General features: G+C 44.5%; 2 protein-coding genes across 3 annotated transcripts; one reads left to right on the plus strand and one right to left on the minus strand.

The window, feature by feature from the left end:
• On the minus strand, nt 1-13,888 carry LOC115476844 (protein DBF4 homolog A-like). The gene is given in 3 exon segments (XM_030213417.1): nt 1-675; nt 13,275-13,397; nt 13,820-13,888. Coding segments are annotated over 3 exon segments (867 nt in total).
• On the plus strand, nt 1,359-23,824 carry SMIM3 (small integral membrane protein 3). 2 transcript variants are annotated; one of them, XM_030212845.1, is made up of 3 exons: nt 1,359-1,770; nt 21,423-21,517; nt 22,216-23,824. In XM_030212845.1, the coding sequence occupies exon 3, from the start codon at nt 22,243-22,245 to the stop codon at nt 22,420-22,422; it is 180 nt and encodes a 59-aa protein (XP_030068705.1). In that variant the 5' UTR covers nt 1,359-1,770; nt 21,423-21,517; nt 22,216-22,242; the 3' UTR covers nt 22,423-23,824. The 2 variants fall into 2 exon arrangements, with proteins under 2 accessions (XP_030068705.1, XP_030068704.1); XM_030212844.1 differs by lacking the exon at nt 21,423-21,517 and having other exon boundaries at nt 1,370-1,770.
• The last annotated feature ends 4,047 nt before the right edge of the window (nt 23,825-27,871 follow it).

Below are 27,871 nucleotides of genomic sequence, written 5' to 3' on the forward strand. Positions count from 1 at the left end.
TCAGCTTGGCATTGATTGTCTTGGACCACCACTGATCTTCTTAATCATATCAAACGGACTGCATGGTTTTAAAACAGGATAGTTCAGAACTGGAAAGCTATATAATTGCAGATAAAATGCTCTGTAATGCCGACTTCTATTTTCAACCTTAATAAATGGCTTCTTCAGTTTCCAGTTTGATTTCCAAGTACCATATCCTTGGCTTGTGTCTTTGACTGAAGTGTCTGTTTTCAATAGCTGCTCCTTTTTTTTTTCAATTTAATATCTGATATCATCTAAATGGACAATTTTTACTCCCCAGCTCAATGCATTTGACAGGACACTATTTGATTGTATGATTTCCTGCTCCTTGATAACTTTTTCAACTAAAGATTTTCCTCTACTTATACATATTGCCTCTGTAGATTTTTTGTATGAACTTCCTTCATAACTGTCTCTTCTGCTGTTTAGATGAGGTAAATTGTTCCTGTTATTCTGGACAGATTCTGGACTCGGCACTGGAGAGAGCTGTCTTAGAGCCTGAGCATATTTTGCTTCCTTCTTATTTGAAATTAAACAGCTGATGTCCTTGCTGAGAAATCCCTCTACAGTCCCTCCTAAATCCTTAATGTCTCGCTCCAAATTTTCCGAGACTGCATTAGATGGCAAATCAAGGTAAAACACCTTTCCAGTAAACTACAAGTCTCTGCATGCAACAGGGTAAACCCAAGACTGGATCAACCCTGTTCTGCGAAACTGGGTAAATGACTTTTGCAGATTGCCCTCATTTTATATGTACTTACACTGTAGTTAAAAGTATGATATTTTGGAGAGACAGGTTAGACTCTCTTAACTTAGAGGCTTGAAATTTAATGGGATTGGGGTGGGCTCCTTGTGTATAGGTTTGTATAGGTTGCCCAGTACTGGTGCACTGTACCTGCTATCTGCCATTTTCAGTATGATCTTTATGAAGGTATTTTTGGATTTAATTACTGATGCATGATATGTTTTATTAGCTTTAATAATGAACTTATTTCAAATTCAGATTTTCTCTATAATTTCAAGAAGAAATAAAGGATTTCTACCCATAAGAAATTGTATTTAAATGGCCCACACAGTCGAGTCACATTGCATACAGACCTTCTCAAAGAGGAAAGTTTCCTGCAGGAAACCACTTGAACACAAAAATAGGGAAGGAAGGGGGAGTCTCACCCTCACCTCAGATCAAAGATCCATATACAACTCACAGGACAGCCCCACACTGAAGAACGAGAATACTTTGAATTTGACCTGTAAGTAAACAAGATTGCACATTTTCTGAAGGAAACCAAGCTGGCATAACATCAACGCTGAGCTAAGTAGGAGGGGTTTATTTTATTTTTTTCCCCCTTGGCTGAAAAAGTGCCTCGATTTGCATACTCTTCCTTGGGTTGCAGACAGTGTACTGTAAATAGTATTACAGAAGAGGGCAGCGGTGCACGGCTGCGGGGGCCTCGGGTCAGCGAGGAAGAAAGACAAAAGAATTTCTTACCGCTGCCAGTCGTGACAGTTTTCTTTCCTCCCCTCCAGAGCGAGTGACGCATCGCTGCCTGCAAGTAGCAAGTTGAAGAAAGAAACGAGCCGCAAAAGAAGCGTCGCTCGGAGACTTTGCTGCGGGGGGAAGTGATTTTTGCCCCTCGCGACGTCGTTCCAAAAGTTCATTATTGCGTCGTCAGCTCCTTTGGATTCATGAAGGCTGAATCGCTTTGACTATGAGGCATCTTTGAACTAGCACTTGCAAGAATCCTCCAGGTATTCTGTAATTTCTGGTCGTTGTTGTGTTTAGGTGTGAGACTTATCTGTTTCCAAAGTTTGAAAGGGAGAAGAGGAAGCGGGTTATGGTGGTCAATTAGTGTCTGGAGAGGTGTAATGTAGTTACTTTCTGGGGGGGGGGGGGGGGGGGGGGGAGGGTCTCGGTTTCTACAATGTAACAGTTTTGATAGAGATATTAAGTAATATATACCTAAACGTAAATGAATGGTAGTACTGTGGATTTAGCTAATGTGTCTTTTTAGCGTTTTCTCTTTTGATATAAGTGTGAGTACTGGCTTTATTCACAGTTGAAGTTAAAGGGTCCTTTTACAAAGCTGCAGCAGAAAGTGGCCGCAACGGCACCCTTAACGCAGGTTTTTTCCTGCATAAAGGCCATTTCTACCACCAGCACGTAAAATGGCCCAATTTTCTATTTTCAGTATTAATGGCCATGCAGTACTATTGCTCTTAGTGTGAGGCTATTAAAAACAGTTACCCTCCTGTTTAGTAAGCCGCGGTCCATGGGCGGACTGAGGGTGGTCTGGGCCCCCCCGCCCGGCCGCTGCCTGATACACCCCTACAGCTACACTGCTGCCCCACTATGGCCTCAGCGATGCCCCACTGCCCCGGTACTACCCGAAGGGGCCTGGTGGTCTAGTGGTCTCTGGGAGGGGGTGGTGAGGGGAGCATGTTTTTTGTTACCCCGCTGTGCTGCTGCTATTCCTCCGCTTGCAGCGCCGCTGTATTTTCAAATGGCCAGCCGAGATTCCCGTGGTGGTCTTGCGGTCTCGACAGTCTTGCGCGACTTCCGCAGGGAGTCTTGGCCACCATTTTTTTTCAAGACCAAGGCTCCAAAAGGTGCCCAAACTGACCATATGACCACCGGAGGGAATTGGGGATGACCTCCCCTTACTCCCCCAGTGGTCACTAACCCCCTCCCACCCTAAAAAAAACTTAAATTTTTTTTTGCCAGCCTCAAATGCCATACCCAGCTCCATGACAGCAGTATGCAGGTCCCTGGAGCAGTTTTAGTGGGTGCAGTGCACTTCAGGCAGGCGGACCCAGGCCCACAACCCCCACCCCCACCTGTTACACTTGTGGTGATAAATGTGAGCCCTTACAAAACCCACCTGAAAACCCACTGTACCCAATGTAGGTGCCCCCCTTCACCCCTTAGGGGCTATATGGTAGTGGTGTACAGTTGTGGGGAGTGAGTTTTGGGGAGGGGTTGGGGGGGGCTCAGCACCAAAGGTAAGGGAGCTATGCAACTGGAGCAATTTGTGAAGTCCCCTGCAGTGCCCCCTAGGATGCACGGTTGTGTGTCCTGGCATGTCAGGGGGGACCAGTGCACTACGAAATGCTGGTCTCCTCCCACGACCAGGATTTTGGTCGTTTTTTAGATGGACGTCCTCGGTTTCCATTTATGGCCGAAACCGGGGACTACATCTCTAAGGCGACCATCTCAACATTTAGGTCGACCATCTCTAAGTCGACCTAAATGTTGAGATTTGGGCGTCCCCGACCATATTATCGAAATGAAGATGGACGCCCATCTTGGTTCGATAATACGGGTTTCCCGCCCCTTCGCCGGATGACCTTAGAGATGGTCGTCCCCGTTCGATTATGCCCCTCCACATATTTAGTCCGATGCTGAGGAAGACAACGCAGAAGAAACGAATGCTGGCCTTCATGCCAAAAAACACACTGCCAGGTGGGGGTTGGTATCCAGGTTTGAGGAGAGGATTTTCTTCCGCATTTTTTCATGTAAACTTCTTTTGAAAGGAGAAAAGAAGCCTGTGCAACCTGTAGTGCTGAGTAGAAAAACATGGTTGTGGAGTCTGAGCAAAGTTGGGGGTGAGAGTGAGGGTGGGCATTGGCTCCTGTTTTCCTGTGCTTGGCGTGAGCCTCTTCGGGAATATAAACTGCAAACATTTGGGGGGAGGGGTTCTATTTCATGGCACAGGAGAAGTGTGCTGATGTACTCTTGCAATTCCTTGTTTTGCCTGGCGCCCAGGAGTTTTGTGAGCGTAGCTCTTATATGTATGCATCATTCACTTTTCTCCCCCTTGCTTTTGTTGTACTAGTGCATATAAATTTTGTAGCCCATTTGCTTTGGTCATGGGGGCCAGTTTTCAGCACTGTTCGTTGCGCTATGGGATGTGCTGTCTTGCCTCTAGTGCCAGAGTTTGGAACATCAGGCCCATGGAGTGTAGCGGTGTAGGATGGGAAAAGAGGGGCTTGAGCAAAAGGTGAGGAAAGAGGTCATGATGGAGAGAAGAGAAAAGGGTGAGAAGTGGCATGAGGTGGTGAGACTAGAGAGACGAGCTATTGAGAGGCAACCACTTGGAGTAAAGGGAAATGAAAGAACTGAGAGGAAGATTGCTAAAGAATTTATTAAAGACAAGGAATGTGCAGGCAGAGAGGAAGTGTAAAGAATGATCAAGAATAAAGAAAGACAAGATAGGAGACAAACAATAGACACAAAAGTAAAGATGTCTGTGCTAACTGGGCTGGGTCATGGGTGGGGAATAGCTGGTATTGTCCCATTCTTCTCCACCCCTGTGCTCACCAGGATAAATATTATTTTTACTGGAGAGACATGGGGGAGGTTTGACAGGATGTGATGTAATGGAGAGGAGCTAAAGTCAAGTCTCAAATTGAAAAAGGAATGGAGAAAAACATCATTTCCCTTTTTCACAAAACTAAAACAATCCCCCCCCCCCCCTTATGTGTGGGCGGATGGATGGGCCAGGGTGGACTGGAACGGATATGACTGTGGCTTAGATGAGCTGTGAGTGTGAGGGGGAGAAAGAAGAGCACTAGTGAAGGGGGGTAACTGATGGTGGGAGATTCAGTTCTTCCCTAGCTCTTTTTTAGCATGAGGTCTCCCTCGTGTGAATAATAATAAGCTGTACATTTAAATATGATCTGGCCAGTGTGTCCATGACCCCCTTCCTTACTTGTTTTTGTACAGAGTTGGCACCCCAATTCATTTTGTTAATTTGGCTCCTATGCGTCAGAAGTTAAATTATATATTCAAATTAAGTGTTGGATTCTGTATAGTTGGGTGCACAATTTTGGGATAGATTCCAGATCCATGCCATAATCTAATTAGCTAATTAGATGATCACAATCAGCTATTGGCTTGTAATAGGAATTACATTAGGTTCTACCAGCACCTGTTAGGTCAGGAGTGTTCCCCAGAATTTATGCACAGGTTATAAATAACAGCCATTAGTTCAAACTTAGGTGTGAAATGAGCGCTAAGTAGTATTCTGGAAAGGGAGTTTGGAACAGATAGTAGCTTAGGGGCCCTTTTACAAGTGCGGTAACAAATGGCCTGCCTCTGTAGCGTGGGTGTGTGAAATTGGCACACACTGGGCCGTTTTTTTTACTGCGGCGGGTAAAAAGGCCTTTTTAAAAATGGGACAGGAAATGGCCATGCGCTAATATTAAAAGTAGTACATGGCTATTTACTTCCTGAGCCCTTACCGCCGTATATTTACTTGGCGGTAAGACCCTCGCGCTCCTTGTGCAGTAATCAAATCAGGCAACAAGCGGCAAGGTGAACGCACTGCCGATGACGATTACCGCTGGAACCCCCCCCCCCCCCCCCCCCCCCCCGCAGTAGAAATAGAAAATTATATTCTACTGCAGGAAACGGTGTGCTCTAACTTCAAAACTGCCGGGCACCCACGCTACCCTGGTGGTAGGGTTGATTTGGCACGCACTACCCATGCGTTAGCCCTACCGCAGCTTAGTAAAAGGGCCCCTTAGCCTGGACCATCCCAGTGCCTATCTTGGGTGCCATTATTGAATTCTGGCCTAAATGTATATTTTCCTGTGGGCGCTTTTTCACCCCAGGTTTCTTTCTTTCTTCTTTTCTTCCAGTGTCGGGATTCTTGCACTAAAAGAGCAATTCTGTAACTGGGCACAGGTAGGCGTTACCTGTGCCTTGCACACACAAGTGCACAGGATAGTGTCATTTACAAGTGCATTACGTGCTATGCTGTAAGGTGGTGCGTAAATGCTTTACCCCAGGATTCTATCTATGGCACCCAAAGTAGCATGCTCAACTTTGAGTAATGAGCCCTTATCTAGCACTAATTAAGTGCTAACAATTAGGATTTGCACGCACATCTGGCTGCATACTATTCTGTAAGGTTTGGCACTTGTATAGTGTGTATCTGAAAAAGGGGTGTGGCCAGGGATGTGTCATGGGCAGGGGCGTAGCTACATGGGGCCACGGGGGCAGGGGCGTAGCTACATGGGGCCACGGGGACATGGGCCCCCACAGATTAAGACCTTTGCCCCCTCTACATTTGACTCCCCCCTCAGCCGCCGACCCCCCCCCCCTGCTGCAGCCACCGCCCACCCCGCCGCTGCATCAGGTACGTTGTTTGCTGGCGGGGGTCCCCAACCCCCGCCAGCCGAAGAATCTTCTTCAGCGCCGGTCGACTCCAGCGCCTTTGTTGTGTGATAATCTGTTTCTGACACTTTACGTTCTGCACGGGGCTACATACAGGACGTGCAGGATGTCAGGAGTTCGAAACAGATCATCACACAGCGAAGGCGCCAGAGTCGACCGGCGCTGAAGAAGACTCTTCGGCTGGCGGAGGTTGGGGACTCCTGCCAGCAAACAAGGTACCTGGCGGTGATGGGGGAGGGTTTTTGTGGTGGTGGCGGCAGGGGAGGGTTGCAGTTGCGGCCGGGGGGGGGGTCCAAAGTGGCGGGGGGGGTCGGCGACGGGGGGAGGTGACTAAACAGTCCCCCCCACCTCAGGCTCTGGCCCCCCTCCCGCTGAGGTCTGGCTACGCATTCTAAAAATTTGTGCGTGGATTTGCAGCATATGGCCAGAGCGTGCCCACCACGTTCAGTGCTTTTACCAGGAGTAAGTCCCGTGTCTAAAAGTTCAATGTGGAATTGGCACTAAGCGTGATTATATAAAGCATTCACGCCCTGGATAGACTCATGCTTAGCACCAGTGTTTTTGGGCGTCACATTTTGAGCACCGTTTACTGATTCCAGGCCTTAGTATGTAACTGCAAGGGGGGTGTACATGAAGACAGAACATGGGAGGGGCAATGGGTGTGTCTCCAACTTACCTGTGTGACTTATAGAATACTATGAGTTACTCATATAGCATGGAATATTTAGGCCTGCCCATTTATTTATTTGTTGTATTTGTATCCCACATTTTCCCACCTATTTGCAGGCTCAATGTGGCTTGCATTGTTCCGTCATGGCGATCGCCATTTCCGGAGTGAGAGATGCAAGTGGTATTACATTAAAGATCATGATTGACATGGAGGGGCATAATTGAACGAAAACGTCCATCTCCATGGGCGTTTATCTCCGAGAACGGGTCTGTGAAGGGGCGGACCGAACCGTATTTTCGAAAAAATAGACGACCATGTTTTATTCGACAATTTGTGAGCTGGGCGTTTTTGTTTTTCAGTGATAATGGAAAATGAAAGCGCCCAGCTCAAAAATGAATAAATCCAAGGCATTTGTTCGTGGGAGGGGCCAGGATTCGTAGTGCACTGGTCCCCCTCACATGCCAGGACACCAACCGGGCACCCTAGGGGGCACTTTTACAAAAACAAAAAAAAAGGTAAAAGAGCTCCCAGGTGCATAGCACCCTTCCCTTGTGTGTTGAGCCCCCCAAATCCCCCTCAAAACCCACTGCCCACAAGTCTACACCATTATTATAGACGTAAGGGGTGAAGGGGGGCACCTACATGTGGGTACAGTGGGTTTGGGGGGTTGGACGACTAATAAGCATTAAGCAGCACAATTGTAACAGGTAGGGGGGAGATGGGCCTGGGTCCACCTGCCTGAAGTTCACTGCACCCCCTAACAACTGCTCCAGGGACCTGCATACTGCTGCCAGGGAGGTGGGTATGACATTTGAGGGTGAAAATAAAAAGTTGTGAAACATCATTTTTTGTGGTGGGAGGGGGTTAGTGACCACTGGGGGAGTCAGGGGAGATCATCCCCGATTCCCTCTGGGGGTAATCTGGTCATTTAGGGCACTTTTTGGGGCCTTATTCGTGAAAAAACAGGGTCCAGGAAAAGTGCCCTAAATTCTAGCTACAAATGCATACTTTTTTCCATTATCGGCGAAAGGCGCCCATCTCTCCTTGGCCGATAACCACGCCCCAGTTCCACCTTCACCACGCCTCCAACACGCCCCCGTCAACTTTGTACGCTTCTGTGATGGAGTGCAGTTGAAAATGTCCAAAATCGCCTTTCCATTATACCGATTTATTCGTTTTTGTGAGATAAACGTCTATCTCCCGATTTGGGTCGAAATCTAGGCGTTTTTCTCTTTCAATTATAAGGTGGATAGTAGATTAAGCAGTCAAGTATAAAGAGTACATATTCGGAATGAGGGATAAAGTGGTATTGCGTTAAAGTTCATGCGTGGTAGAGTAGTCCTTGGTAGTCGAGTATAGAGAGTTAGGTTTTATCCAGTTCTGGCTTGAGTTTCGTTGTCTGGTATTAGGATGTATCAATGTGGTATGCCTTGTTGAACAGGCTGGTCTTCAGTGATCTCTGAAAGTTAGTTAGGTCATGTATTTTTTTTTTATGTCTCCCGTTGTCCTGGCGTGGGTGATCATGCCTAACTTTAGGTGTGCCAACTCTGACTTGCGCCAGCATCCTATAATGGCATCTTGGTGAACAGAGGCTGTTGTAGGATTGGTGCTCAGCATGCAGTAATGGTGCAGTTAACTGAAAGCGCCCAGTTGTCAAATTTAATTTAATGTAATTTATTTATTTAAAATATTTATTACCCGCACAATCCCAAAGTACATGGAGGTGAGCAAATGAAAATACATAATTAATGTGTACAAACAACACAATAAAACTTACATACATAAAATATGCAAATTAAACCATAAATATAATGCTTCATCTCGACGAAGACTCTGCTCATATGCCTAGTGATGTCTTATTTCTCTATTCATTCCATATGTTCTTTAAACTAACATGCAAAAGCCTGCTGGAACAGAAAGGTTTCCAGATTTCATTTGAATCCTGCACAGCTCTGCAGTACTCTCAGGGGCCGATGCACAAAGGTCACTGTTAAATACGGCAGCCGCGGGTGAACTTACCGACTCGGAAACAGTGACGGATGCACAAAGGGGATGACATGCAGATGAGGTGCACAGAAATTTAACAGTGACATTTGTGCATTGGCCCCTGGAAGTGCCTAGCACATGTGCAGAAAAGTTGTTTACAGAACATGGGGGGAGGGGGGGAGAGCTCCTGCACTCACGAAACGTGAGTTACCCTGACAGATTTTACAGACAACAGCCAGATGAATCTGTTTGATCATGAAGCTTACCCAGACTGTCATTTGAATACAAATTTGAGAGTATTACAGATACTACTGGAGTAATTCCTCGAGAAGGTAAAGGTCAGCAGAGCGCTAGAAGGAGCGGAGGGCTCCCTGCACCAGGCTAGGGGGTGATCGGGAGGCAGAGGCTGAAGGGAGAAGAAAACTGGACAGAGGGGTCAGCCCTGGAGGTGCCAGCGTGAATGATAAGGGCTCCTCTCCAACGGCTCCTGACCTGCCGTAAAATCTAGCACGTTAAAGGTTGGTGCGCCTTCCTGTGCATTGCATGGAATGCTCATTATAATACTAGTGAGTTCGTAATACATTTGCATAGGATTCTCAGTACACAGTTAAAGCCACACAAAACCTCATTGTGCATTAGACGCTACATAACGTTTGCGTTAGACTGGTTACAGCTGTTCTAAAGCAAACATTGCAACCACGGTAAGCTTGGCGCATCAGCCATTCAGTGAAGACGGTAAAGCCATTCCAGAGCTTTGGGCCAACAATCTTAAACATTGAGGACCAATACTCTTCAAGTTTAATCGTTTTAGAAGGTGGTATTTCCAACAAATTTGGGTTACATGACCTCAGTGTCCTGACAAGTTGATAAATACGCAATGTTGTAGCAATAACAGGTAAGACTAAATTATTTAAAACTTTAAACACCAGTAATAAGATTTTTAATATGATTCTTTGTTCTATCAGAAGCCAATGAAGCTCTTTCAGTACAGGTGTAATATGACAAAACTGTGAGAAACTCCCCCTAAGAGCCTTCATTTGCAATTATCAGTATTCCTCCCTGTGTTCATACACTAGTCTGGTCACTGCAGCAATAGTTCTGAGACTAGGAGCCATGTACCGGGGTTCCTTCAAGGACTCTTTAAAGAATGACATGGAGACAAAGTTTGTCCCCTTCCCCGTGGGTTCTGTCTCCGTGCCCGCCCCATACCTGCAGGTTCTGTCTCCGTCCCCGCAAGTGCTGTCACCGGCCCCGCTCATTCCCCATGGGCTCTGTCATCTGCAGAAGCCTTGAACAATTATGATTTTATATTTAAATCTTTTTATTAAAAGTGCAACTGTTGTGTATAAATTACAAATAGAAAACAATAATAACAGTGAGCAGCTATAATAACCCTCCTCACCTCTACCCTTCCAACCCCAACAATAGCTGATTTCTACTACCCCAAGGAATGCTAATCCACCCTGTTAAAATGTCCAGGGGTACAAAATACAACCCGTTCTGTGTGCCCTAGAGGGGAGAAATGTGCCCTATGAAGCACTGTCTAGCTCTCCTGTCTTCCACAATCTTTCCTTCAATAGAAGATGTGCTGGTAGCAGAATGTACAGCATCCCCCATGCAAAGTTTGCTAGTTGTGGCCAGCATGTTTGCTTGTTTTTACAAAACATCAAAATATCGTTGTCTGCATCATTCAAACATAAATAACAGTCCAGTTCATTAACAGGCTTCAAAGTACAAAATGACATAGGGACAAAGTTTGTCTCCGTCCTTGTGGGCTCTGGCCCCGTCCCCATTCCTGCAGTTACTACGGGTCCCCGTCCCCATGTCATTCTGTTCTCTGTATTGTGGGCTCTGATGCTGGCTGGTAGGTGTGGCTCTGGAACATGACTACATCTATTTCCCTGGCCCTTGCCTCAGGGCTATGAATGCTACTAGACGGTACATGGCACAATCCAAGATCTTGAACCAGGTACTTGGCATGGTAGCTCTTAACACTGCCAATGAGTCAACAGACTGGTACACAGTTCTCTGTTTTCTTTTCAGTTATTGGACTACTATGTCCACATTTGAGGGTCATAAAATTAAAAGTTGTCTGTGATTAGTACCCCTGTGCCTTGTTCAACTTTGCTTAGTGCATAGCATAGAAACATGACAGCAGATAAAGGCCATATGACCCATCCAGTCTGCCCATCCTCTGTAACCCCTAATTCTTCCTGTTCCTAAGCGATCCCACATGCTTATACCATGCCTTTTTAAACTCTGGAACAGTCCTCGACTCCACCACCTCCACCGGGAGGCCATTCCACGCCTCCACCACCCTTTCTGTGAAATAATACTTCCTCAGGTTGCTCCTAAGCCTATTCCCTCTCAACTTCGTTGTATGCCCCCTCATTCCAGAGCTCTCCTTCATTTGAAAAAGGCTGTCTTCCTGTACATAATTGCCCTTGAGATATTTAAACGTTTCTATCATGTCTCCTCTCTCCCTCCTCTCTTCCAGCTTATACATGTTGAGGTTCATAAGCCTGTCCCTATAATTTTTGCATTCAAGACCGCTTACTAATTTCGTAGCCGCCCTCTGGACCAACTCCATCCTGTTTATATCTTTCCATAGGTGCGGTCTCCAGAACTGCACGCAGTACTCCAAATGAGGCCTCACCAGAGACATACAACGGCACCTCCTTTTTCCTGCTGGTCATGCCTCTCTTTATGCACCCAAGCATCCTTCTGGCTTTGGCCATCACTTTTTCTACCTGTTTGAAAGCTTTAAGGTCATCAGACACAATCACCCCCAAGTCCCGCTCTTCCATTGCACACTGAAGCACTACACCCCCTATACTGTACCGTTCCCTCGGAGTTTTCCACCTAAACCCACCTCTCCTCTTCCTCCACTCTCCATCTCAGTTGACAACACCCTCATCCTCCCCGTCCCATCTGCCCGCAACCTCGGAGTCATCTTCGACTCCTCCCTCTCCTTCTCTGCGCATATCCAACAGACTGCCAAGACCTGTCGCTTCTTCCTCTTCAACATCAGCAAAATTCGCCCTTTCCTATCTGAGCAAACCACACGAACTCTCGTCCATGCTCTCATTACCTCTCGCCTTGACTACTGCAACCTACTCCTCACCGGCCTCCCACGTAGCCATCTATCCCCCCTTCAATCCGTTCAGAACGCTGCCGCACGTCTTATATTCCGCCAGAACCGATATACTCACATCACTCCTCTCCTCAAGTCACTTCACTGGCTTCCGATCAGATACCGCATACAATTCAAGCTTCTCCTCCTTACCTACAAATGCATCCGGTCTGCGGCTCCTCACTACCTCTCTACCCTCATCTCCCCCTATGTCCCCGCCCGTAACCTCCGCTCACAGGACAAATCCCTCCTGTCAGTTCCCTTCTCCACCACTGCCAACTCCAGGCTCCGCTCATTCTGCCTTGCCTCACCCTTTGGCTGGAACAATCTTCCTCAACCCCTACGCCAAGCTCCCTCCCTACCCATTTTCAAATCTCTGCTTAAAACTCACCTCTTCAATGCCGCGTTCGGCACCTAACCTCTCATGAAATATAGTATTACCTACCAGATGGACTCTACACTTGTCTTTAGATTGTAAGCTCCTTGAGCAGGGACTGTCCTTCCATGTTAAATTGTACAGCGCTGCGTAACCCTAGTAGCGCTTTAGAAATGTTAAGTAGTAGTAGTAGTAGTTTTGTGACCCAAGTGCATGACCCTGCATTTTTTGGGATTAAACCTTAGTTGCCAAATATCGGTCCATTCCTCTATCTTCGCTGGGTCCTTCCTCATGTCATTAACACCCTCCACGGTGTCCACCCTGTTGCAGAGTTTAGTATCATCCACAAGGAGACAAACCTTACCAGACAGCCCTTCTGCAATATCGCTCACAAAGATGTTAAAAATAGCCGGCCCTAGGACCGATCCCTGCGGTACTCTACTGACGACCTCCTTTTCTTCAGAGCAAGCTCCATTTACCACCACCCTCTGTCTCCTACCATTCAACCAATTTTTTACTCAATCAGTTACTCTAGGTCCCACACCGAGAGCACTCAATTTATTTATCAGTCGCCTGTGCGGAACCATGTCAAAGGCTTTGCTGAAATCCAAGTAAAGGATTATAGCAGTAAAGGAATATAAATAGAGGCCGTGGCTAAATCAAGTTTGTCTTATTTATTAAAGGGATATTTTATATAATTTGACCATGGTGTTTTGAGTAAGCATAAAATTAGCAAACCCTTGTTTACACAGAAGCCACTGATTGCTGAGAAACGTCTGTGTACAGTTCCGGCAGACAATATGCACCTGGTAAGCCTGAGGGGAAGGAGGGCAACAGGACTGAAGACTTCTCAGAATAACTGCTCATGTTATTTTATTCAGAAAACCACCAAAGTCAGTCCTAAATGTACTTTCTGAGTAAGGTCTTTGGAGAAGTACTGTAAGATGGAAACTGAGGGTTTCTCCTTTTTAGCAGTGACAGATTTAGGTTTTTGCCACATGTAGGCATTATGGACGTTGTTGCCTTCCACCGCCTAGAAGATCAGATAAGAGGAAGCAGAAAGTCTAAGGTACAGCTCCACGTTTCCTTCACAGCTCAGGAGTACGTTCTGTGGCAAGAAAACACACTGGCAAACATCTCTGTTCTGTTACCTTGCTTTTTTGCTTTTATTGAATGAAGAAAATGGATTTCAAGTATCACTACTAGAATGATAGTAGGGAGTGGGGAGAGAAACAGAGGATGGGAAGGAGAGAAGGAGGAGCAAGAATGCAGGGCTGGTGTAAGGCCAGTGTTTCCCAAGTCCGGTCCTGGAGTACCCCTTGCCAGTCAGATTTTCAGGATATCCAGCATGAATATACATGAAAGAGATTTGCATATAATGGAGGCAGTGTATGCAATTCGTGCTTGATGAACATCATCCTGGCACCTAACTTTAGGCATCCTTTTGAGAATTACCCCCTTAGTCCAGAGACCAAGCATGAATTCTGTATCAGCAATTGCACACGCACTTGTGTAAGTTCTCATTTACGCACATAACGTAAGGCGCCAGCACTTATGCGAGCTCAGTGGCTGGTGTAAGTGTTCACACCTAACGGTCAGCGGTTCTGTTTTTTTTTTTTTTTCTCTCACCATAATGGTGGTGCATAGATGCTAATTTTCTGTAAATTGAATGTACTACTGCTAGTGACACCCCTGACCCACCCATGCACCTCCCATGGCCACACCCCCTTACAATTGCCACACTATAGATTTTGTACGTGCAATTTATAGAATCCCGACTAAGAGTAGTAAAGTGCATAACTGCTAATTAACATCAATTACAGGCAATAATTGGTATTTAATGCCAGTTAGTAGATAATTATTATATTAAGTTACACAGCTGACACTATTGTATAACTTGTGTGGGCAACTTTGCACACTAACCCCAAGATTCTGTGCATGGCGACTAAAGTTGCGCACACAACTTAATTGTTTAATAAGCCAATTGGTGCAGATAATTGGCCAATAACAAGCCATTAGCGGCACTAATTAGAATTTTCTTGCGCAATTTTCTAAGCATATTCTGTAAAGTGGAGAGCCTAAGTTCTAATGCCTGGATCTCAAAAGAGGTGTGGCCTGGGAGGGGCATGGGCAGGTCATGGTCATTTCTAGAAATTCCACGCACTGTTACTGTATATGCCCGTTCTGCACCTATGTTAGATGTGGGCATTTATACCAGGTTTTAGTTGATGTAAATGGTTCTGCCTAAATTTAGTTGCAAGTCTGGGCACTATGCATATTCTATTAACCGTGCCTAACGTTTATAGAATAGCGCAAAGTGTGTTTTTTTTCCAACACCAATTTTTTTGGCGCCATATATAGAACCTAGTTCTAAGTGTCATTCAGTTCTATGGGCTTCCTCTTATTTGTCACACGGGAATCGCTAGTGTGGCTTTGTAAAAGACGCCCTTACATTGTGAGTCCTCCAAGGACAGGGAGATATTACTGCTAAAAGGTGTAAGCCAATCTACTTCAGGAAGCAGGTGAAAACTTGGCTCTTCATCCAGGCCTTTACTGGAAGAAGTAACTAACTCGTTAGTCTCACTCACACACACAAGGAGTGACTCAGGCTGCATATACTGCAGCAGGACATGTTTATCCACTCCTACCCTAGCTGAGATAATATTTAACCATTTTTCTGATCTCATGTACAACTTTCTTCAATCACCTTACTTTCTAACTCTTCCTACTTTCTTACCCTTCTATATGTTACAACTTTGCTTTACCCTTCGCTATCACCTATAATGTTCTATTACATATTGTGTTGACATTGTAAGTAGTATACTATGCTATACTTTGTGTTGTTTTTCAATATTTTTACTGCTGTAATTGCCTATTGCTCATGTTTGATCTATTCTTACTGTACACCGCCTTGAGTGAATTCCTTCAAAAAGGCGGTAAGTAAATCCTAATAAATAAGTGTAAAATTGTGTGCCGATGTTTATAGAGTTAGGAGGCTAGTGTTTTACTGTGACTGCAGCTGCTCTTTGGCACCCCCAAAAGTTGCTTCCCCAGGCAACTGCCTAGTCCTGCCTTGTGGTTAGGCCAGCCGTGCAAAAATGGAATGAGGAGAATGTGAGAGTGCTGGGAATGGAGCAGGGGGAAGAGGAAGAATAAGAAGATGACTTGCAATGAGGGGGAGAAATGGGGAAAATGTTTCCTTTTTTGCTCCTTATCCACCTGGCCGATTAAATGGCACTTAATCGGCTTTCCAGCAATATTCAGTGGGAGATAGCAAGTTATCTCCTGCTTTGAATATTGCCGGTTAGCGTTTAGAGGATAACTGGTTATATTGCGTGATATAATCGGCTATCCGCCAATATTCAGTGCATCGCTGGCTAAGTTTGGTGGCCAAATTAGGCCACCGAAATATACTCATTGTGTTTTTTTCTGTAAGAAAGAGATTAATGTGTTGAAATTAATGATTGCTGTTAGGTTTATTGGGGAACAGAACTGATCCTTCTCTGCAAAATACATGGGGCCCGATATTCAGACCGCAGGAGTTAGCCGGGCTGACTCCCGCGGTCAGTGCTGAGCCCACATATTCAATGCCGGGCTGTTTGCAGTGACTGGCATTGAAGATCCAGGTGTTTTTTGGTCCGTTTCAATCTAACTGGCCAAGCTGATATTCAGCACTGGCTGGTTAAGTTGAAACCAGCCAAAGATAGGCTTGTTATTTTGGTGGCCTAATTTGGCCACCAAACTTAGCCAGCGATGAATTGAATATTGGCTGATAGGAGTGGAGGAGTAGCCTAGTGGTTAGTGCAGCGGACGCTGATCCTGGGGAACTGGGTTCGATTCTCACTGCAGCTCCTTGTGACACTGGGCAAGTCACTTAACCCTCCATTGCCCCTGGTACAAATAAGTACCTGTATATAATATGTAAACTGCTTTGAAAGGTGGTATATAAGTCCCATTTCCATTTCCCTTATATTGTGCAATATAACCAGTTATCCTCTAAACGCTAACTGGCAATATTCAAAGCAGGAGACAACTTGCTATCTCCCACTGAATATTGCTGGAAAGCCAATTAAGTGCCATTTAATCGGCCAGGAGCCATTCCTGATTTTAAATATCGGGTGGATATTGTCCGAATGAACACAGTGCATGCATGTGAGTTGGTATGCTCTGTACCTGTAAGACTATTTGGGGGGGGGGGGGGGAGGGCTATATAGCATTTGATGGTACAGTACTAATATTCTACTTGATTCTTGTTTATTCACATACTGCAACCTGTTGCTGAATGCAGTGACCGAGGAGCAAAGAGAATCTGTATCATACACAGCTTGCTAATCTTTTTCCACCCCTACTGGACTAATACATTCATTGGCCCAGGAGGGCACCTCAGCTTCTAAGGGGCAGAAGCAGATCTACAAGTAGCAAAATATTGCGTGATTTGGATTTATCCCATTGTGCCTTTAAAAACTAGCATTTATATAGTATGTGTGAAGCCAATGTATGAACAAAAAATGAGGATAACATTTTGGCATTTATGGCATGAAATAGAAAAGCAAATATTGCATTACTTTGGAAAAATATATTTATTTAAAACATTTCTAGCTTGCCAATCCACGATTCTAGGTGGGTCACGAACAACATATGAAGTATTCAAAATGCAAGTAAAAACAATCTTAAAAAATTTTTTAAAATTATCATAAAGATAAACAATATACATGCACATTCACACCTGCAAACACACCCCAGACACTCAACAAGTATGTGGAGAATCATGGAGAATGAAGAATTTATGTTCAGCTGGGACGTCCCCATTCTGACAGATAAAAAGTTGAGTGCCAGAAAAACAGACATTGTGGTGAGAGGGAAAAAAAAACAGAATAGCACTGATTATAGAAGTGTCAGTCCCAAGTGACTATTCGGTGAGTCATGTAGAAAAAGAAAAGATCTTCAAGAAATGCAATTTAGTAAATTTGAGAGACTGAGATTATACTCCACATACCCTGGATTAGTGAGGTTCATTACTGTCATGATATGTGCAAAAATAGTAAAGAAGAGTGAGGTGAATACCAAGAGGATATCCAATATTTCAGGACCTTTATTGTAGCAACACATAGAAGGACTTGACATGGCCCTGTTTTGCTTGAATTATGTCACCGGCTTTCAGGAGTGATTTTTGCATTACAGAGCAGTAGCGGCTTGCTGACCCCTGAGGCAGGCTCACACACCAAAACAGGGCCATGTCAAGTAAAGGTCCTTGAATATTGGATATCCTCTTGGTATTCAGCTCACTCTTTTGTTTGGTGTTTACTCTTCCATGAGGATTTTGCCTCCTTCTTCCTTCTTTTTATCTTTATGAGCAAAAATAGCCCATTTCGAGACATTGCCTCCAAAACAATTCCAACATTACACAAAGCCATCCACCTCAGCCACAGCAGTTGACCTTTCCAATCAAAACCTCTCCATTTCACCCAAACTGTGTTTCATAAGCACCTCCAGTCCAACCATCTTCTGGACTGAATCATTTAATTTCCATAATGAGCAAACCACCAAGGTATGATCAGACCACGGCACTGGCACAATTCACACATTGGACAGCCCACTTGTAATAAATGTTCTGTGGTGGACCTCCGATTCCGGTTCAGTACCCGTCTTGTTGTCTAGTTCTGAGGTATGGGAGGATTCTCAGATGAATTTAATTGGTCCAGGGACCACTTCCAGAGGATGTAGCAAAAAAAAACCCCACAAAGGCAGGTGATTGTAGCATAAATGATATATTATCTAAGAGATAACTTGTTATAATCATACAGCATTTGCAAAGAATATTACAGAGAAGCTGCTATGGTGGGCATGATTCAGGAGAGGGGTGGGTATGCGTGTGGAGGTAGAAGTGGAGAACAAACCCAGCTCTGTAACAAGGGCTATGCCTCATAAGGCGCAAGTAAAGAGTGGCACAAAATTGCCACATTGGTGTTGTCAAAGTGGACGGGGTGCTAGTGAGCAAGTTGCACAGAGTGTAACTATAACTGCATATGGTGGCCTAATGGTTAGTACAGTGGGCTTTGATCCTGGTAATCTGGGTTCAATTTCTATTGCAGCTCCTTGTGACCCTGGGCAAGTCACTTAACCCTCCATTGCCCCGGGTACAAAAATTTAGATTGTGAGCCCTCTAGGGACAGAGAAAATGCCTGCATATAATGTGTACATCTAATAGTGCTATAGAAACAATTAGTAGTAGTATATAGTCCTGAATGAACCTGGTGGAAGATGCCCTTCAGTGTGTCTATGCACCTAGCTACTACTACTAATCATTTCTATAGTGCCACTAGATGTACACAGTACTGTACACATTATATGCAGGTACTTTGTCCCTAGAGGGGACACAATCTAAGTTTTTTTGTACCTGGGGCAATAGAGGGTTAAGTGACTTGTCCAAGGTCACAGGGAGCTGTAGTGGGAGTTGAGCCCAGGTTGCCAGGATCAAAGTCCACTGCACTAACTATTAGGCTACTCCTCTACTCCTGTTTCTTTCTGTCTAAGATCCCCAGTCGCCAGTGTTTAGATACACAAAAGACCTGTAAATCAATTCAGCATCTGTCTCGGGTCTCAGGAACTGTCCTGCATAGTTCCCTTTGGTATAAAGAAATACTTTTTCAATTCTGAGACATCTAATTATACTTAGAATTATCAGTTAGTAGTATTGAACATGTTTTGATTTTTATTTACTATAAATATTTTCCTGGTTATTCACATAGGGGTAGATATTCAAAGGGGTTTAAGCAGGCAGGGGAGGGGAGCTCCTGTCCACTTAAACCTTGATAAGTGGGCCAGAAGGGATTATTCAGTGGCAATCTGACAGTGCCACTGAATATATCCTCTGACCACTATGACACTATCCAGATAGTGCCAGGGTGGTCTGGGGGCCAAAGTGTGGGCAGAGCCAGTAGATATTCAGGCACTGGCCATATTGAGTGCTGGGGCTAGCATACCTTACCAGGCAGATAGGACTGCTTTGTGCATGGTGCTATCTTTGCTCAGTTAGGTGTACGGGTGCTGGCGCTGAACATGGCCAGCACCCACATAATTTCTGGATCTGTGACTGATCCCAAACGTTCAGTACTGGTGTCCAGACACGGCCCAGCGTTGAATATGTAGGTCCCATATGACCAGCGCCAGTGAGTGGTTTAAATGAACGCTCACTGCTGCCATCTGAATATCGACTGCTCATTTGTGAGTTATATGCATGAAAACTAGAGCCCAGCCAAATCCAGGATCTTCGGTTTGTGCCAAGTTGGTCGCTCAGTTTTGGCAAAAACTAAAACTACCCCCCCCCCCCAACTCTTTCCCCCACACCCAACCAAAAAGCCCCCTCCTGAGCTTACCCCCTCCTAGTGCCGGAGGCGGCAGTCCCCTTACTCTCCACCCCAACCCCCGTAATCATTCTCCACCACTCCTCATTTAGTTTGACCACCTGTAGGCCCTCCCCAGGGTTAATTTAGGAAGCTCTGGTGGTCTACTGGCCTCTTCAGGTGCAGGAATAAACTCCACTTATTCTTTCTGTGTGCCACTGCTGTTGCAATGGCTACCGAGACTGCCGCAGGAGGTTCTGGCAGGCATTTTGTGATTGAAATCAGCACAGGGCCAGGCCTACAGGTGGTTGGGTGGGATGGGGTGATTGAGCGTAAGGGATGGGGGAGAGACAATACACAAGCATTTTTGGCCAAAACCCAGATTATGGGCCTGTTTTGGTACTGAATTCGAAACCGAAATTCAATCGGCCTTTACATAAAACTTATGTATATACAGGAAGGTGGGATTACGAGCAGGCTGGGGACCAGCAAAAAATTATGGTCTCCTTCTATGAAGCAGTGCTACTGATTGCCGCTTTGTAAAAGGAGCCCTATATGTAGAGTGGTGAAATTCAGCCACTCTGCGTATAATTTATATATAGATGTAGGCCAGCAAAACAACAGACCTAACATATGTGTATGTGTGACAGCTAGGCATGGGCTGTCATTTGCAACAACATAGGAAATGTCAACAACGTATCCCACATCAATGTATGTCATTAACTAATGAAAACAAGCAGAAACAAAAACTATGGCATTTTTAATTTGCTAATAATAATGCTCACCCTATGCAAATGCACACTCTTAACGGTTCCTCGCAGGAGATGGAAAGGCGGTAGAACTAGAGGGCATGAATTGAGGTTGAAGGGAGGCAGACTCTGGAGTGATGTCAGGAAGTATTTTTTTACAGAGAGAGTGATGGATACTTGGAATGCCTCCCCCCCCCCCCCCCCCCCCCCCCCCCGTGAGATAAACACAAAGGAATCCTGTTCAAAAGAAATGGATCCACAGAAGCTTAGCGGAGATTGGGTGGCAACACTGGTAATTACATAGTAACATAGTAGATGACGGCAGAGAAAGACCTGTATGGTCCATCCAGTCTGCCCAACAAGATAAACTCATATGTGCTACTTTATGTGTATACCTGACTTTGATTTGTATCTGCCATTTCCAGGGCACAGACCGTAGAAGTCTGCCCAGCACTAGTCCCGCCTCCCAACCACTAGCCCCGCCTCCCCCACCAGCTCTGCCACCCAATCTCCGCTAAACTTCTGAGGATCCATTCCTTTTAATTGGGAAGCAAAACCAGTGCTGGGCAGACTTCTACAGTCTACGCCCTGAAAATGGCAAGGACAAATCAAGGTCAGGTATACATATAAAGTAGCACATACGAGTCTATCTTGTTGGGCAGACTGGATGGACCATAGAGGTCTTTATCTGCTGTCATCTATTATGTTCTATGTTAACAACATTGGTCCCATAATAACAAAATGGCCAAGAAAATTCCCGGAAATGACAGAAAACTAAAATCCAGCTGCCCAGCCCTGGTGGTAATATAGTTTCCACTTATTTTTAAAGGGCTGGTTTTACTAGTACATACTGCAGCTTAAAAAAGTTTATTGCGGGATGTGCTGAGGCAACCTTTGGTCAGTTCCTAATCTGCGCACACTACCCACAAGATGACAAATATTTAACTTTTTTTTTTTTTTTTGCAGAGGTGGTGTTTTTCTGTGCTTATCGATTAGCAAATCTACATTAGCGTGCGCTATCTGATAGCGTACGAATATCACGTCCTACAAAATGGGTGGTGGTAAGTGCTCATGTGCTAATTTCTGTTAATGGCTGTGAGCTAATGGCAACATTAGGGGTCCTTTTACTAAGCCACGGTAACGTTTTTAGCACGCAGTAGAAATCAGCTGGTGGTAAATGCTGATACGCCCATAGGAATATAATGGGTGTCTCAGCGTTTACTGCCAGCTGATTTCTACCCCGAGCTAAAAACGCTACTGCGACTTAGTAAAAGGACCCTTTAGCCCTTGGCCATTAGTTCTGAAAACTGAAAATCTGCTATTTTACTGCTGCAGTAAAAATGGTCTTAGCATGTGGGAAAGACCCTGATGAGGGTACACTGTGGCTTAGTAAAAGGGCCTCATAACCAGTGGTACCATGTGCACGAGTGGCCCCAGCACTTAACTTTATACGTTAGAGCCTGATATTAAGACTGGCTGCCTATGCGAGTGATTTTCTGATCCTGCCCAAATACACCCCTTGGAACATATCCCTTCAGTCTGGTTAAAAGTACACGCACATACTGATGGCCAGATTGAGTGAGCACGGTTTTCTGACAGCCACTGTACCAGGTGAATAGCTTTGAATATCGTCAGGTATAATGAGAGATATGACGTTTTGAGGACAAGCAAACAGAAGAATAGCACCCTAGGCTTTCAGTGGAGGAAAAACAACCCACGTAACCAGCCTGCCTGATCTCCCGTTTTCATTTTGTTGTAGGGAGAGAGTGACAGCAACCTGGAGAAGATGACTGACATGGTAACATCGCCTGTGGGGAGCCTTCCTAAGCACATTCTGGATATCTGGGTCATTGTTCTCGTTATCCTGGCCACCGTCATCATCATGACGTCACTGCTGCTGTGCCCAGCCACCACTGTCATCATCTACAGGGTGCGGACTTACCCTCTTCGCAGCAGTGCTGTGTGAAGCTGCAGTACTTAGTGACATTTTTCGGATGCTATCGTGGCTTCCCTGGCTGGCCTTCAGAGGAGACATGCTACAAAACAGGAATGCTGATCTGTTTTCCTTAGACTCAGAATCATGAACTGATTGACTGCAAATCTTCAAGCCTGTAGCAGAGGAAATTAAATCTTCAAGGGACTGAAACTGTATTTTACTATTTTCCTTTTCCACTAGCGTTGATATATTTATATCCCTGCGGTTCATAACCCTCCACCCACTCCCTACGTCAGAATGAAATGTTTGTTCTATGAAATGAAACAATTTAAGAAGCAGCACAAATAGTCTTTTCTTTCCACAGATTTCTCATACTAAAAGTAGTGAGTTCTTGTCAATGAAACTGATCTCTATAAGTACTGTAGGCTGGTGAGAAATAAGACTCTGTTTTAAAAAGACAGCTGAACCCTTTCACAGGGAGCTGAGACTTTGAAAACAGTCTTCTCCCCATAGGAAAACCATTATTATGCTCCCTTGTAGCAGATCAAACAAAAATGTGATCCCAGCCCCCCTTTCCATGCTGCTGCTCCAGGCCCTTATGTAGCGTTGGCTATGACACTGCCAAAAACCCTTGCATCCTGTGAGTCTGTGCAGGCTGAGTTATAGCATTCCTGTGTGGGCCAATGAAGTGTTTGTTTGTTTTGCTACCATGGTCATTTTCATAAATGTAGATTTTGTGACCCCATTTGAGGCTCGAACACAGAGTTTGGGAAGTGCAGCTACACTCGATCAGATGTCATTTGGATTTCCCTACAATCCATGTTTTGAATATGAATAAAAAGCATCACATTAAGACTATGTACAACTATTTACATAATAAGCATGTGTGTGTTGTAGGGCTGTCAAGTTTCCCAGTTCCAAGAGTTAGATTTTTAGCCCGTTCCTGACATCCCTATCATGATGCATTATGGGACCTACACCATGGATTTCAGTGGGTAGAATCAGGGACTATAAACCCCACACTGCTTTGGGACGTAAGTTGAAAACCAGGATTGGCCAAAAAGTCTCCCTCCTGGAACTAGGTCATTTGGCAGCTTTGGTGTTGTAATTGTGAATTATGGGGGTGATAGTCACACTGCTCATATTGGTGCAAAGTCCACAGGTCTATCCATGGGTTTTGCACCAATAATGAAAACAAAACTCTACATAGTCTCAAGAAAAAGTACCTGAAGTGATCTTCACCCACCTTTTTCTATAGATATTGTTTCCATTGAAATAATGAGCATAGATATGAAAATGTCATCCACAAGTATTTTTCCCTGTCCTGGCCTCACTACATGAACATGCTTTTGTCTGCATTGTCTGGAAGAGCTGTAGTGCGTCATTTTACCAGGGGTGCACTGAATTAAAACAGTCCATTTCCATAGTTAAACCATTGTATACTGATGTTTTCTGGTCGCTTCATTGGTCTTAGACATACGCTAAGAGTCCTTTACAAACTGTGATTCTTACGTTGTCCAAAACTGCTTTAAGGACAACGTATTAGCCAGCTGTTGTGTGGAGAGTAACATAATGCTTACAGAAATGGGTTGTAAACCAGTAAATCTCAACTCATGTCACTTCAGTTATCAAATAAAGGAGGAAAAAGGCCTCAGAAGTCTGCAGTTCACAATAAACATACAGCACCCTGCAGACAAGCTTCAGTCATTGGCCAAAAAACTTCTTCCTCCTCCCTACCTAATATATTTATTTAACTACCATCATGTATAATGGTAGTTAAATATCCCCCTGTTTACTAAGCCACGCTAGCTGCTGGCATGTGGCATTAGCGCACAGCAGCTGATATCAAAGCTTAGTAAATGGGGATCAAAGCTTAGTAAATGGGGGGGGTATATTTATTTAACTACCATCATACATTATGGTAGTTAAATAAATATATTAGGTAGGGAGGAGGAGGAGGTCTTTTGGCCAATGATTGAAGCTTGTCCTCAGGGTGCTGTATGCTTACTGTCAACCGCAGACTTCCCTCCCTTATTTGATAATTGAAGTGAAGTATCTGTGGTGTGTAGTAGATCCACATGAGTTTAGATGTATAGTCTGATTTTGAGTGCTTGCTTCAGGTTTGGGAGGACAAGGTTGGAATCAAGAGAGCGCAGTAATTGAGAGAATACAAATACAGATATCCGTATATTTTGCTAATGCCTCAGAAGGTTATGAGCAGATTGCGACATAAAAAATACTGATTATAATCAGGAACTGATGCATTAGCATATTGCTATCATTGCATTAAGTAAATATACTAATCAGAAGGAACTCCTTGACTAAAATCAGCATTTTAACTCCAAATATTTCTTAAATAAAAAGGTTAAAACTCATGTAGCAACTAATCCTAACACTAAGAGAGGTACAGAATTCCATAAAGTAGGTGCCAGATAGAAGATAGACGTAAAACTTCTTTTAGAGTGGTATAGCCTAGGCTCTGGATAGTGAAGTGACGTGGAGGCGTATTTTCAATATGTCCAACTTTGGACATTTTGCTCAAAATGTCCAATATTCAAGTGCGGAATATAGCCATTTTCAAAACAGAAAAAGTCTATCTTTTTTCTGAAAATGGCTGTTTTCTAGATGTTTTGTGCTTACGTTTATCTTTTTAGTTCATTTAAAAAAAAAACATCCAAGTGCAAAATGTAGAAAATCAAGCCATAGTGATGTAGGAGGGGCCAGCATGTTTTGTAGACTGATCCCCAAGACATCCCAGGAGAGCAGTGGGATCACCCTTGGGGACACTGCAGTGGACTTCATGTAAATGCTCCCAGGTACACATCTCACCATTTCTCCCTTATCTTGTCTGCTGAGTCCTCCAAAACCCACCAAAAAGCCACTGCTCCTACCTGTACACCAGTACAATAGCCTTTATTTATTTATTTATTTGTTTGTTGCATTTATATCCCACATTTTCCCACCTATTTGCAGGCTCAGTGTGGCTTACATTGTTCCATAATGGCGATCGCCAGTTCCGGAATGAGAAGTACAAAGTGGTATTGCATTAAAGTTCATAAGTGACAGAGTAATTTAAGCAGTCAGGTATAGAGAGTTCGGTTTTGTCCAATTCTGGTATGGGTTTTGTTGTCTGGTATTTAGAATGGATCATTGTGGTATGCCTTTTGGGGTGAAGGGGGCACCTATATATGGGTACAATAGGTTTCTGGTGAGTTTAGGAGGGCTCACAGTTTCCATCACAAGTGTAACAGGTAGGGGGAGTTATGGGCCTGGGTCCACCTGTCTACAGTGCACTGCACTGACCACTAGACTACTCCAAGGACCTGCATGCTGCTCTAATAAACCTGGCCATTACATCTGAAGCTATCATAGAGGCTGGTAATATTTTTATTCACATTTTTGGGGGGTGGGAAGGGGTCAGTGAGTGACCACTGGAGGAGTAAGGGGGGTCATCCCTGATTCACTCCAATGGTCATTTAGAGCACCTTGTGCCTTATTCATTTTAAAACGGGTCTAGACCAAAGTGTTGAAGTTTCAGCACTGGACGTTTTTGTTTTGTTCCATTATGGCTGTAAAACGTCCAAGTGTTAGGAATGCCCTAATCCACCCCAAAATGCCCCAACATGCCCTCTTGTAATTTGGACAACCCGAAGATGAATTGCATAGATTAACGTCTGCAAAACAGGTTTCGAAAATACTGATTTGGACATTTTTGTGAGAAAAACATCCAAATGCTGCTTTATGCCACTTTTTAAAATGAGCCCCGGAATGTCCCACAGTGTTCTAAATTTATCCATCAGTTTATAAGGGACAGTAGAACAGACCAAATAAGACAGTAGACCCAGATGATAAACTTTATGAGTTAGGCATGCAATTTTAAACAACACAAAAATGAACCGTGAGCTAGTGTAAATGAAGGAATAATGGCATAAATGGTTGTGTTTGCAAGCTTGACAAAAAAGGTCTAGTGGCAGTGTTCTGTAGGGTCTGTAAATGTTTGAGCTGTTGATTAATAATGCAGCATATATACCACATTACAGTAGTCCAAGCGTGAAATTAAAAAAAGCAGGAATGTGCATGTGAAATAGGGGAAAGTCTATGAGTATGTAGATAAACATGAAAAATGACAAATTAACCCCCCTCCTTCACACTGCTGTACTGGAAATGAAAGAAAAGATATGAACCAGACTGCTATTGGGGAGACTACTGGAACCCCATTGGTCTCTATTGAGGAAAACCAATCGCTCAAAATTCATTACAGTGTAACATCCTCTCACATATGTTTGAAGCCTTGCAAAATCATGTCGAATACAGCATTTATGGCATGAAATAAGGAACATGTGCAGCTATTTACTGCATACTTGTGACTTTGTTGTGACACTTTTGTGGTTTTATGTTCTTTTTGGGGGGGGAGGGGGGTCCATTTTATTTGACTGGGAAATTATTGTGGATGCTTCCTTGAAGGTTTTGTCCCCTGTGGAATCAACATTCCACTTCAGGATGTCCAGTGACAAGAAACTGACTATATTTTGCTTCATTGAAGTTCTTAATGCTGAGAAACAAGGATAAATCCACAGAAGGAGATTCACCAGAAACCTGCCTGGCTTTGTTTATTGAATTACAACCCAAAAGAAGACTACAGCAGGGCGGGTGTTCAAAGAGGGAGGGTGGGGTTCAACCAGAGCAGTTGTCCTTCCAAGTCACAGAGGGCCCCAAGCCTGTCCAATAGAGAAGAAGGCATAGCCTACCAGCAGATTTTGGGGCCCCTTCCCAAATTTCTGGACTGGAGACAAGACTGAGGCCGGCATTAAACATATTGGGGCCCAGGTGAGAAATTAAGGAGTGGGCCCAGCCACTGTCAGACTCCCTGAAGCTCCTCCTTAGTGGCATCACTCGGCTTGACTGGGACACCTAGTGGTGTACTGTTAAGGTCTACGCAATTACCCTGTTTGTCCTGTTCTAAATCTGGCTCTAGATAGTAAGACTTGTGCTTCATTCCTTCTGAGCAGACTTTCCTTCAGTGTGAATTCTGGGACTCCCCAGGCTGAGCTTGGGATCAGAACTGGGCGCCATTGGACTGCCCCTGATCAGCTGAGCTCTCTGTTAAAGGCCCTTTTAGCATCACCATGCTTCCCCCACCCCATCACTGCCAGAGGGTGACTGCTCAGCACTATAGAAAATGAATGCTACAGTAGTTATATTAGGTAACCATTGTTTGCTTCTGAAATAACTGTTTTGTTGAAATAAATACTAAGCAGTGTGTGTGCAAGTACACCATTGTGACCCATGGAATGAAGGATTTTTTTTACAGAATATTTCCTAATTGTTTCTGATGTCTGGGGCACCTCGGTTAGTTTCAGATGATTAATTCTGCTCCTAGCAGCAGTAAGTCTTATTATTTTGACCCTGTTTGCGTCATGCTCACCAGATAATGCTTGCTTTCTTAATGCATCTGCTTTTTTTTGTGTGTGTTGTTTCA

Source organism: Microcaecilia unicolor, chromosome 8, assembly GCF_901765095.1.
Source record: "Microcaecilia unicolor chromosome 8, aMicUni1.1, whole genome shotgun sequence".
In the NCBI taxonomy this organism is placed as follows: domain Eukaryota; kingdom Metazoa; phylum Chordata; class Amphibia; order Gymnophiona; family Siphonopidae; genus Microcaecilia; species Microcaecilia unicolor.